At 39.0% G+C, this 13,520-nt stretch overlaps 1 protein-coding gene across 5 annotated transcripts in view; it reads right to left on the bottom strand.

The window, feature by feature from the left end:
* The window catches only part of CEP350 (centrosomal protein 350), a 67,055-nt gene that overhangs the window by 14,109 nt on the left and 39,426 nt on the right, over positions 1–13,520 (bottom strand). For 4 of the 5 annotated variants that reach the window (XM_009275879.1, XM_019471163.1, XM_019471162.1 and 1 more), the window contains exons 27-33: positions 12,891–13,013; positions 8,981–9,180; positions 7,158–7,369; positions 5,769–5,913; positions 2,332–2,492; positions 1,523–1,662; positions 650–732 (exon numbers count right to left, since the gene is read on the bottom strand). In XM_009275879.1, coding sequence (XP_009274154.1) covers positions 650–732; positions 1,523–1,662; positions 2,332–2,492; positions 5,769–5,913; positions 7,158–7,369; positions 8,981–9,180; positions 12,891–13,013 — 1,064 coding nt within the window. The remainder of the gene's footprint in view (positions 1–649; positions 733–1,522; positions 1,663–2,331; positions 2,493–5,768; positions 5,914–7,157; positions 7,370–8,980; positions 9,181–12,890; positions 13,014–13,520) is intronic. The other variant, XM_019471165.1, reaches the window with a different exon arrangement.

Genomic DNA, 13,520 nt, shown 5'->3' with positions numbered 1-13,520 from the left:
TTTTACTGAAAACTGCAACCATAGGCAACAAAATTAACACCAAGGTTTCTATGCTAAAAGAAGATACAAACTGGTGCCTTGGAAACATATATTTCTAGCTGTCCTATGAACATAAGCAACATTCTTTCAATTCCAGGGTTCTAACGCTTTCTTTCTGATTCTGTTTCTTGTACCAGTATTTCATAATGCCATACAATACTGAGCCCCAAGGTAAGGGCTCAGTTATTTGTTTGCAAGCCTCAAAACCAAGATGAGAATGGTAGATAACGATTGACAGCAAAACATTGAAAACTATCTCAAAAAAACCCTATTCCTAAATGTCTATTCCTATTCTTATTTTTGGTTTCCTTACTTTCCTCAAGTGATAAAGGAACAGGAAACAAAAGAAAGGACAAAGGTTGTCATGTAATTATGGTTCACACAAACCTCAGCAAGAGTAAAACTAAATACTGAATATACAGGAAACAGGAGAAGCAGAAGCCTACTAAATAAAAATAGTAAAAAATACAGCTCGATCATTATGGTAATTATGAAGTCTGCATGCTCTCTTAAAAACTCTTCTTGAATCAAGAAGGAAAAGATTAAAGAAGTTTAAAACAGTCAGTCTTCAAGATCTTCATATGTATTACAGATTCTTCCAGTCACATACCTGCATGTTCTGAAATGGATTCCAAAGATGCTCTGGATCGCTCTGATTCAGCCAGTGATTTCCAGTTTTTAGCTGTCTCAGGCCTAAAGTTGAAAAATCAAATTGCATGAATCATGGTGACACCAGAGTGTTGGTTTTTGGGTTTTTTTTTTTAATAGATAAAAATGGAAATACAAGCATCTATAATTATAATACCACACCAATGATAACAAACAGTTTGGTTTGTCAACATACTGTGACCTTAGAAAACAGGAATGGGGACAGAGAGGAGATTTTGGCGAGTCCTGGAAAGTAATTTTCTAGAAGAGTAATCAAACTAACCTTTTTTGCAGCCAAAAAGAGAAAAAGAAAATAACTTTTTTTTTTTTTTTTACTTGAATGCACTAAAATTGCACCATCTGCTGGAAAAAATGAAACACTTAAAAATACAGTAGGAAGTGCAGAAGTCAGTTGAATTCTCTACCTTTTAAAGCCTAAGATCTAAACCAGATTTAAGTTGCAAAGACGAATGGTTTGCCTCACACAGTGTGGCAGGCATAATGGGTGAACAAAATGGGAAAAAATTTGGGTCAGTAATCCATACAACTATTTGGCACATTCTTGCACAATTGAAAATTATTGTTCAGAAAGAACTTGAAAATAGGATCTGAAAGACTGGGCAGGACAAATGTGAGATGCGTACAGTTACAGGGACAGTACATCTTATCTGTTTTGGGTCTGATGAGACCAGCAAATAGGTCAACAGGATACTGCCGCTGTCCAGTGCTTTAAGGAAGAGCAGTTACCAGCTTTCCTTGCACTCGTGGTTTCTGCTAAAACAGCATTCACCGCAGTTTCAGAATAATCTCAAAAAGAAGAAGAAATCCCAGTTACCTATGAAGCGGTGGTGCCTTGATCTTAGGTTTTTCAGCAGCAGCTGAGGATGGAGTTTTAATCTGAGGTTTGGCTGTGGGTGATGCCTCCAGATCTTGGCTCAGCTCTGCTTCAGTCTTCTTAATAAACTCATCATATGACTGCACGTGGAAAACAGTTATGGCTGTTAGTCTACTAAACCATTAGTACAATTCAGCAATTAAAACCCATTAAATGAATAAAGGATACACTCGGTTTCTCTGTCAAGCAATCTATTTAACTTCCTAAAGCTCTACAGTTGTGAATCCTAGAAATTTTAATACTTTACTTTCAAAAACAAATTACATGAGCATCACTCTTTAATCGAAGCTAGGATACATAAGCCCCCTGCACACTGCTAGTAACCCATTAAAGATATACATTTTAAAAAGGAATCATAGAATAGTGTGGGTTGGAAGGGACCTCTAAAGGTCATCTAGTCCACCCCCCCTGCCGTGGGCAGGGACATCTTCAACTAGATCAGGTTGCTCAGAGCCCCGTCCAACCTGACCTGGAATGCTTCCAGGGATGGGGCATCCACCATCTCTCTGGGCAACCTGTGCCAATGTTTCACCACCCTCAGGTAAAAAATTTCTTCATTGGCATTTTTGCCTCAAGACTCTGGTTCATTATTGAAAACAGTTAAATAGCCAGAACACAGTCACACTTCTATCACAGTAATGTGTCTTTCACAGCTGTTGATACAATATTCTGCCAACAACATCCATACTATAATGATTTATTCAAGGCTAACAATCTTTTACTTCGCCCTTCTTCCTACTGTTCCTAACCTCCAGTTGTTTGATCAAACTGGCTTCCTGGGCCTTCAGTCTCTCCTTTTGTCTCTTTTTCTGTTCCTTTTTCAGCTGGTAAACCACAGACTTCCTTTTCCGTAGTTCATCCTTCAGGGCCCTGATCCGTCCTTCAATGTCACTTTGATCAGATGTGGTTTCTGAAAAAGTTTAGTTTTAGTCTTTGTAAGCTTGCATCTCACAAAACAGTTCTATGCAAAACAATGAACTAATCATTTAGTAAATACAAGATATGGTCCAAGCAAAATATCAAAGAATTTAATGTCAACATGTTAATCTTAACATAATAAGACTCTTAAAGTGCGATCTCAGGTTCACAACACTACTATATAACATATGAAATAGTGTTGCATCTTATTTTAGAAGAGAAACGCTCTGATACATACAGTAACTTGTTACCAAACTTGTTCACGTCAACTGCCCATGTTTATACTGCTACCTCATTAACTGCTTATCATGTCAGCTGTTGCAGAAATTAATTTTTTTCTGACATATTTAAAAATAGGACAACTCAAAGATCCGTACAAAAAATATATCCGAAATATTTGTTTAGAGTCACGATATACGGTTTCAAGCTACAACGTACACTTCATTGATGAGAATTTCACTTGCAACAGTGGACTCCAAAAGCAGTTTAGGTTTCTGGCCCATTTAGATTTCCTACCACCTAGACTAAATACATCTATGAAATGGAGAGCTGACTGGTCAACAGTTGAAAGGGAAGTTAGTTTGAACAATGTGGAGATTTTCACTGTTGTCAGGCCTCTGGATGACAATTTATTCAGGGTGAATGGGGGTAGTGTTGAGCTTAGACACGTGGTGGACTACTCAATAATAGCTTATACAAAGTCACTTGGCATATCTTTGCTCAAAGTTCAATTTTACAGGCATTCCTATAATGCCATTACTGACTGTAGCTATTTTCCACCTGAACAATTTTTTTCGTAATCATTATCCTTAGTAATTTTAGTAAGATCTCCTCCATTCCTCTCCAACCCCAGAATTCCCTGCAACCTGGTCTTCCAGCCCTTCTGATGATGTTCTACCTCTTTTCCCTTGGGATGCTGTCCCCAGATACTTAGTTCCATTCTCTGCATGATAACCCCATTCTACCAATAACTCTGGTACTTTCATCATTTCTGCTGTAACAACCTCTTAGTCTCTCAGACCTCTCAGACTTTATAGACTGCCTCAGTGTCTCATTCTTTTCTGCCCCTTGTTTCTTGTTTTAAATGTATACCAACATAGTGCAAAACAAGATCCTTGTCCCAGATTGGTGCTACCACAATTAAGTATGAAAAGTTCTTCAAAATATTTATTTGATGTAGTCTTACTGGAGCTCCTCCCTGTGGCTGATGTCCCCCTTCCTCTTCTATAGCAGCAGCTCCTAGGAGAAGGATCTTGGCTGGTTTGCCTTTCTAACGCTCAGTATTACCTATAATGTTTTCTGGACCAAAAGACTTGGATGCTCATAAACACCAATTGCTTTACTGAACATCCTAGAAAGTAAGTCACCAGTATTATTTGGTCAGCTAGCAAGAACAGCTGGACATTTTGCTAATCAATCTCATTTCTCAAGAAAACAAACCACCATAATGAAGGATTTCATCATCAACAACAGCCAGTAAATACAATCAAATTACTGTATTCTTTTTCCATTAACAACTGTTGTTAACCATTTAGAGAATTTAAAAAAAACCAAAAAACAAAACCACACCAACAAAAAACCCCAGCACAAAAAGAATGGAATCTCACTGGCTAATCAGGAGTACTTTATGATGCCACTGTAATTAACAACTCCTCCCGAACAGTAAGTGACCACTATGTAATTATAGCTTTTCTTGATCAACTCATAAGGGAAAGATCTGCACATGCTTTCATCTTTGATGATCTTGCCTACGCATGCATCGGACTGACATAGCAATGACTTCATTACTACTCAGCAGCTTGGAAGATTTGTCTCTTTACAATGGAATGATTTATTGTGAAACCAGCACCATCCTGATCGGCTTCCCACCTCTTATACCTTTCTTCGGCATTTGAAATCAAAGATAGCAAATACTTTATTTTACAAAAGTTTATTTTCATGATCACTGTTGCCTGCTCTACTTTTTATAATGGCTTCCTTATGTGGTTGCTCAGTCAGAACCTGAAAATAACTTTATCAAGTTGCTGAATGCTTCACTGTGTTGCAAACTGCCCTCCAGACAGAATCCCAATACAAATTACTCAGTGCAAATACTTAGGTGTTACGTATTCATTTCTCTATCCAGCAGGAGAACAGCTGCCTCAAAATTACTGTGTTTCTATTGCACTTAGATACATATTAACTAAAAAAAAAAAACCCTAAAAGATTATTGAGCTTGCTACATCAAGCACCACAATGGATATGTACGCACGTCAGTAAGTTATCCATCTATCACAAACAACAGCCTGTACATACAACAGAACCACCTAATTCTTTTTCCACTAAAGACTTATTGATCATTCAGGGAATTAAAAGAAACAAGCGGGAAAATGCTATCTCATTTGCTAATAAGTATTTTATGATGCTGTATCAACTGCACTGTGGAATACAAGATGTTTTAGAGACTAAAAGCACAGAAAGGTTCAAAACAGACCACAGTTTAACAGAGCTGATGCTGGTGACCCACTGAATGGTGGCTCAGGAAGTCCTGGAATCCACATGACTAACAGACTGAGAGAGCACACCAGGGAAAGGACCATGCTGTATCAGTTCCCTTCTAATATTCTCTCCCTCAGCATTTACTGGTAGCCAGCTTGGATACTGGCTAAAAGAGTATAAAGAGTCCATATAGTAGATCTTGTATTTTATAGCTCAAAATGCAATCTCAGGCCCTATTTTATGGCACACAGTTCAAACCCTCCTCCAAAAATAAAAATATATGTCCTGAAGTATCCATTCATTCTGCACATGCCAGTGCAGCTCCAACAGGTTCCCTCATACTGCCATAACAACAGAGCTATACTGCTTCTGGAGCCAGGCAGTGTTCAGAAGGAGGACGATCATGTTTGTATGCTGTTGAACCATATTCTGCCTTCTTACAACATGAGGGGTGGAACAGTGTCGCCTGTTAAAAGCACAGCTAACCTTGGTATTTTTAAATTCTAGGACCACCTTAACTATTGACTCTTATCTTCTTCATACCTGTTTGCAGGAACCTGTGTTGCTTTCTAAAAGAAGAGATAATATAGAGACCTTCTTACATTAAGACCTTCTTAAGCTGAAGTGATCAAATTACATCATGGGAAAATACTCCCACAAAACCCCAAACCGCGGCAATTTCCAGGAATTTCTGTTTGCCTCCCTACATCTATGTCTGCATTTCAAGTTTACTTGTTAAAAGCAAAAGCTTTGAAAAAGCAGTTTAAACCCAAGCAGGTATTATGCTTACCTGACTGTGTCAAAGATAAAGATTCATCAGACCAGTTGTGAGATATCTGATGAGACTTCACAGGTGAACGTAGCTGTCCTCCAGTTCTATGGCTGCCTTTGCTGGAATCTTGCTTTGATACAGATATGCTGCTTTTGGGAGGAGACTATGGGAGAAGAAAAGGACAAATAAGTAATTGCTTGTAAAGCTCAGTTTGAAAGTAGGAGATCATTGTCATCAGGAGCTAATTACAAGGAAAGAACAGCATGACTAGAGAACATCTCATAAGCAGTGGTACCCATCCAGGTATCTTAAGAAGAATTTAATCTTAGTTTGCTAGACAATAAAACAAAAATACCAAGAGCAGCAATAACTGACTGCTTACTTTGAGCTTAGATTTCAGTAAACCTGCTTAGACTACTCTATTACTACCTAAGTGAACTGACATGGTTCTGACTCACAGGTGTTCAATACAGTTTATGTAATCTTATTTCGTAACAACTATGGCAATAAGAACCCATACTAAATAATCCGTGAAACCAAAAGGACCATTTCATGTAAGAGGTGCAAGATGCCATTCTAAATCAGTAAAACAACAGAGCACTATTTGTCTGTAGCCAGGCAAATAATTCTAAGAGCAAATATTCTTCCAAAATGCTCTTACTGCTGCACCATTATACCACAAACCTTTCACACACCTTGAACATAACCTCTAGCACATATTAGACATTTTACCTCACTATCTTCTCAGCAAACTTTCCAATAAAGTATTTGTAATAAGTCTAGATGAGCAGTTCTTTTACCCCACAGACACTGCATTTTCTGTCTCACTGAGCACAGGGCAAAGTTATCAGGATGAAACTTATCAAAATTATCAACCAAGTAGAAATAATAGTTGAAATAGAACAATAAGGCAGAATTAGCTAGCAAGCAGACATAATCTGAAACCCAAAGGATTGTGCCTGACATTACAGCTCTGCTTCTTCACCCTATAGCTATACTTCGGGATACATTACTTACAAGTAAAGCAAAGCGGAAAAACAGAGCATAGTTTCCATGGCCTCAAAGAATTTATACAATGGTAACAAGCTAGCCTACAGCTAATTCACACTGGTAAACTGGGTCAGTGTTCCACCACTTAATACTGCATACCTACGTGACACACGCAAAACATTTTGCAAGGCTACCCACAAGTTTAAAATTATCTAAACTCTGCGCTGAAGCAATTTTTCCTCAAGACTTCAAAGAACATATCTGATCACAACGTTTATTCACAGTAATGTAAAATGGTATTGCAAACACAGAAAATAGTTTAATCTCTGCTTTGACAACTGGGATGGCTATACTTAATACTTCTCTGTTAGCTTTTTACAAGTGTAAGAATATATATAGCATAAAAAGCTCACTCACAAGTTTGCCAGGTGAGGTAGAGGACTTGAACTCTTCAGAATAAACCATTTCTTCATTAGTTGTATTCTGATCTGGGCTTTCTGGCTGTCCATGGCCCATAGTCTCTGATGGGACAGACTCAGCAGCTAGACTGCCAAGATCTTCTGGGATAGAGCTTTCACTGTTCAGATGAGAACAAGAAGGCACTGGAGACTCTTCTTCACTAGCTGTTTCTGAGATTGAATAATGAGAGAAAAAAACAAAGCGCCTAAGAACTTGTACTGACTTCTATACCTTCAGAGATACCGCTGCCTGCATATAAAGTAGTAACTGCCACCAATACATGTCAAATTGATAAGTGTTATTTCACTCACCTAGACACCAAGGGTGGAATATTTAACAAGAACAAGCATGTTTACCAGAGAACTATGAATTAAGACTGCCAAACGTTCTTAGTGATTGCTGAATGTCTAAAATAAAGGGGTTTTCAGGATATTCTAACATTTTCCAGACAACACACTCCAAAAAGATTATTAGGGAAACCTGTCCTTCCAGTTGACCATACACCAGCAAGAGTCACTATTAGTCTGAAGAAGTCACAGAGGAGCATATAATCTGCAAGCCAGATCTTGAATTTAGAATTGATTGCTTCCTTTACAGTAGTTGCAGAAAACATTTTAATGTTATGATTTCATCATGAGTCTCTCAACTAGCAACACGTAAAATAATAAGTTGGGTTTTCAATATTCCTGTTTACTAAATTCCGCAGGAGTCACAGCATTACTGAAGCAGCCATGGTGAATTATTCAATATTTGAGCAAAGGCTGGGGAGAGGAACTTCTGAAGCAGGGCTGTGCTCCAATGCTTACTGGTAGATACAAATTAATAGAAAGCAAGTTTATTTTCTCATCTGTTGATGAGAATTCAGCATTCATGCTGAATTTTTGTTCATTGGAACTTACTGACTCATACACACATCATCTTTAAAATATCTTACAATGCCTAAAGTCCACATGACTGTTTTCAGTAACAAGTGTAATAGGGCATTAATCTGAATTCCCTTTGCACATTCAAAGGACATGCTGCGTGCTTTCAGCAAAGTGGGGAAAAAAAGGAAAATTGATTATTTCTAGAACAATCCCTGAAGTTTCATTATTTTCTCCCACTGCAATCCAGTTGTCTGTGATTCATGCTGAAAGTATGGTCCACTTAAGACAGAACAGTAAAGCTGTAGCTCCCAAAATCTGGGAACTTGTTTTTCCTCACAATAGCATCATTTATACCAATTACATTCTAGCACACTTCAGCACAGTTGCAGATTTCAAACAGTTATACTGCATTAACAACAGAGGGAAGAAAAAATGCTTTCGATTTTCTGAAAACACAGGCAAGGGGAAAGCAGCTCCTGGTAAGAGCCATCCTCACCAACAGTAATAAGGCTAACAGGATAGACACTCAAACAGCACTACAGGGGAAAATTGTTTTAATGGATTAAGTTTGGAACATGATCAGCAAAAGATCATGCAGTATTTTTGTATTGAAAGACAGAAATATAGTTTAAATTGTATGTAGAAACATCTGATGGGCCTACGCTGCACTGTTCACTTGAGAAGATATACAGCAAAGAAGGAATATGCATTTAACTAAGGTGTAAAACAGGGCTAAAAGAACAAGGCAACAGAAGGCAGTAAAGAGTGCAGAAATTGAGATTCTAAGAGTGTCCAGAGAAGAACCACCACCACCAAAACATCAAAAAAGGAAGAAAGTGCGAACCTAAGCAATCGTTGTATCAAATTATGCATTTACTCTTGTCATTTGCATCACATCCCCCCTCTTCCTATTACCTTTGGGCTCAGTCCTCTGATCCCCCAGATCTTTCTTGGCTATTTTGGCTTTGAGCAGCTCTTTGTCCCAGGCAGCTAGAGCCTGCTTTTCTATCTGCCGTATTTCTGCTTCCTCTGCATCCAGGCGGCGTTTCCACTCCAACAATTCTTCAGCATGTTGTCGACGCTGCATCAGCTTCTGTTCTCGCTTAGTTAGGAACCTGACAGACAGAGCAGAAGACAATGGGAAAACAGCCAACCACACTCAAAGGTCCTGATACCCAGATGCTCTATTGCCACAATTCCCAGAACTATAGCTGTTCAAATTGTTTTCTAGGATAATATCCACATTAACTACTATCTCCTAAACTTCTGATGTGCTGCTGAAAAAACCCAAACAAGTAGACAAGAGGTTTTTTCTTTGCAGTAAGTAAAGTCTACAACATACTGTAAACACGCTGCTTACATTTTAAAGATCTTCAAAACCACTAAAAGTGATACTAACTATGCACTAAAATGAACAGGATAAGTTCCCAATTTCAGGATGTGAAAAGTAACTGTGGTATTAAACTGGAACCCTCAAGAAAGCAGTTTGAAAAATGAACCTTTCTTTTTCGTAATCCCAACGACAGAAAAACTGTAACCTCAGCTGCCCAGTTCTTTCCAAATACATAGTTATAAGAGAAGGCGATTCTGTATTAATAGTTCTCCTGAATTACTGGAACTTTTATCCTTTTTCCTTTAAGCATCATCTCTGTGGATTGCCACACTTGGAATGTTAATTGTCAGCTGACAGCATCAAGAGAGTAAGGATGCAGGGCTGTTTTTCCCAGGTACTAACAGATCAGGCTGCTAATTTAAGAGTAGATAAAAAGTAAAGCTCATGCTGAAAATTAGCAGGTTTTTTTTTCTTTCTGACAAAGATTTCTTAAGTGATCCGTGAAACCTCACAAACGGGGAAATTCTTAGAGAACTTCATAGGTATGAATAGGTTTGTGTGCATATACTAGTCCTCTTTGCCAGCTCTTGAACAACAGTATCTCTAGTCTTACTTCTAAATATTGAAGTAACCAAGACCATATAGCATTTAACCTTTAAGATAGTAAATGGAAGCAAGTTCAACATCAATTGCACACACTTCCTCTGACATGCCAAGCCTAGAGAAGAGTGTACATCAATCCATTCATCTCCTACACTAAAATTTTTAAGAAGTCATAGAAACAATCTGCAGAAAATACACGGTTTGCCAGCCAGAGCGAGAGTTCGTCATTGGTACAGAAGGTGTGGTGCCTAAAAAGGCAGTCTTCAAAGACTTGTGATATTTTGCTTTGCAAATGCCTTTATAATTTGTAATTTTCAAGCCATCCCAAACACTTAGCATCAAAGTTTTTAAGCTGCAAAGCAGATAATAATTTCATTTGTGCTTTTTAATCTCTCGTGTTTCAAAAAACCCTTTTATTTACAGAGACTGGAATAACCAACTGGCTAATCTGCAGGTCTCGCCTGCTAAGGGACATTTCTTGTTTGCTCACTTAGCGTTCATTCTGTTCCCTGGAAAAGTGAGCTGGCAGTTGATCAGAAAGGGTAAGATTCAGATAAGTCCTTCTCTAAGACAGATTCAGATAAGGTGGACAAGTTATGATGCGAAGATAAAAGCTTCAGAAGCCAGCAAGACATGCCCACAATCTTCTCTTCTTTGGTCAAAACAAAAGCAGGTGAAAAATAGAAGCGCCTCAGTCTCTGGAACACCTGCCACTTTCAAGCTGACAGATTCCATGATTTTGTGCATTACTTTATCACTTTCTCTAGACAAACATCAAACATCGTCTACTCTTAGGCAAAACCGACAGATTACTATCATTAAGAAACTAGACTACCAACAGTAATTGCATTACAAACATGACACGGACAGTCATGCTTATGTTGTGTCTTTCACCAGCACTATCAGATTTATCAACTCTTTACTTTCAGATACACATCAGTTCCAATTTGCCTAGCAGATCATGTATTTGGAACTCGTTATGGAGGTCATTATTACAATGATCTCAATGCAAAAGGCAACTTTTTCTTCTTCCTTCACCTGCTGTTTGACTTCATCAGAATGTCCAGATCTTCACAGTTTACTGGATTTTGAGGGAGGCAAGTCCAGTTGAAATAAAATGCAAAAGAAAGGCTGAAAAAAATGGATTCAAAAGAGCAGGACTCCTTAAAAGCGGATGTCAAATGAATTAACCCAGAAGACCACAAACAGGCGGACAATTACCTAAATGACCACGAAACTAATCACCACACAAAGACTACCTAATAAGAAAGGCAAGTCAAAAGAAGTGATGGGAGAAAAAGGGGGTTCCAACATTCAACCTACAGGAAGACGAGGATTAAAGCAGCATGGCCAAAGATGCTGACCCTTTTATAACCCTGGGGTTTAAAAGGTCAGAGCCACAAGGTAGCATACACACTGCCTTAATATTTACTACAGTCTGGAGGGTTCCAGTTGCAACACCAAGTGTACACATTTATCCTCAAAAGCAGGGGCACTTTCACAGAAAAAAAAAAAAATGCAAAACCACATCTGGCACCTATGAAACTGGAAATCTGGGGGAGCAAAGAGGAAGCAGCAGCACTCAGATTACACCAGCATGATTTCAAAGTCTAACTATTTCTATGGTGCTAACATAATGCATTTTATCCATCCATTCCAAATAATAACCTGGAAGCATTAACCTGGTGCTCTAACCTGTACTTGTACATTTATAACCAAGAAATACTGACTTTCAGCCCAAAGTAGACAGTTTTAGCAGCTATTCTGAAGTAGTGACCAGACAGTGGGAGCAAAGTGAACCCATCTGTCTGCCACTCAGAACACAGTAGGAGTAAGAGATTAGAATCATGGAACGGTTTGAGTTGGAAGGGACCTTAAAGATCATCTAGTCCAACCCCCCTATCATGGGCTGAGACACCTTTCACTAGATCAGATTGTCAAAGTGCCGTCCAGCCTGACCTTGAACACTTCCAGGGATGGGGACATCCACAACTTCTCTGGGCAACCTGCTCCAGTGTCTCACCACTCTCATAGTAAAAAAATTCTTCCTTCTATTTAATCTAGATCTACCCTCTCTTAGTCTAAAACTGTTACCCCTTGTCCTATCACTACAGGCCCTGGCAAAAAGTCTTTCTCCATTTTTCTTATAAGCCCACTTTATATATTGAAAAGCCACAATAAGGTCTCCCCACAGCCTTCTGTTCTCCAGGCTGAACAACGCCAGTTCTCTCAGTCTCTCTTCATAGGAGAGGCATTCCATCCCTCTGATCATTTTTGTGGCCTTCCTCTGGACCCACTCCAACAGGTCCATGTCTTTCTTGCACTGGGGACCCCAGAACTGGACGCAGTACTCCAGATTGGGTCTCATGAGAGCAGAGTAGAGGGGGAGCATCACCTCCCTTCACCTGCTGGCCACGCTTCTTTTGATGCAGCCCAGGATACAGTTGGCTTTCTGGGCTGCAAGTGCACATTGCCAGCTCATATCCAATTTTTTGTCCACCAGCATCCCCAAGTCCTTCTCTGCAGGGCTGCTCTCAACCCATTCATCCCTGTCTATATTGATACTGGGGATTGCCCTGACCCAGGTGCAGGACCTTGCACTTGGCCTTGCTGACCTTCATGAGGTTCACACTGGCCCACTCCTCAAGCCTATCAAGGTCTCTCTGGATGGCATCCCTTCCCTCTAGCGAATCAACTACACCACTCAGCTTGGTGTTGTCCGCAAACTTGCTGAGGGTGCACACAATCCCACTGTCTACATCATTAACAAAGATCTGGAAACAGTGAGGAGTGTCAAAACCATTCACTGATGAAGAACCTCTTGACTTTCTAGGACTGAACAGAGCATGCTCTATCAAAGAGTCTATCACTCGAAAAAGATACAGTTACCTGACCAATTGGTTGTAGATATACAGCTGGAATTTGGGGTGGAGGTTGGGAAAACAGACACTGAGAGAGGCCCAGTGGTGAGACGTAAAGACAGAGAAGAAGTAGTGAACAGGAGAGCAGTGTCTACAAAATAAGGAGGAAGAGTTTAAAACTAAGATAGCAAAAAAGGCAGAAAGAACGAGAAAAGGATAGCATCTAGCAAAGACCTTTAAAATTAATTGCATTTAACATTGTATAGTTATTACCCAACATCTGAAGTAGAAAAACTATACACTGTTATGCAGAAGGTAATAGCACACATACACTTATAACACTTCATTTTCTGTTAATTAAAGGCAAGCTACTTTCACACTGCTATATTTTTCTTTAAATTTTGAAGGAGTTTATTACTTTGATGCAGACTTCCACATGCACTGGTTAACATATCTCAACCTGATCTTTTTGCAAGTCCTACTATTCTAACCATCGATAGAGTATACTATTAGTATTAAATAGCATGCTGGTTTTGCGATATGAACAACTTTGCTAGTCTGAAACTTTAAATACATTTTCATTCACCTGGTGAAACCTCAGTAAAATTACTTCTCCAAAGGTAAGCACCAGTGAAAGGGCAAAAAAAAAAAAAAAAAT

This window comes from Aptenodytes forsteri, unplaced genomic scaffold, assembly GCF_000699145.1.
Source record: "Aptenodytes forsteri isolate BGI_AS27 unplaced genomic scaffold, ASM69914v1 Scaffold289, whole genome shotgun sequence".
In the NCBI taxonomy this organism is placed as follows: Eukaryota; Metazoa; Chordata; class Aves; order Sphenisciformes; family Spheniscidae; genus Aptenodytes; species Aptenodytes forsteri.
This window is presented reverse-complemented; position numbering and strand designations above follow the sequence as displayed.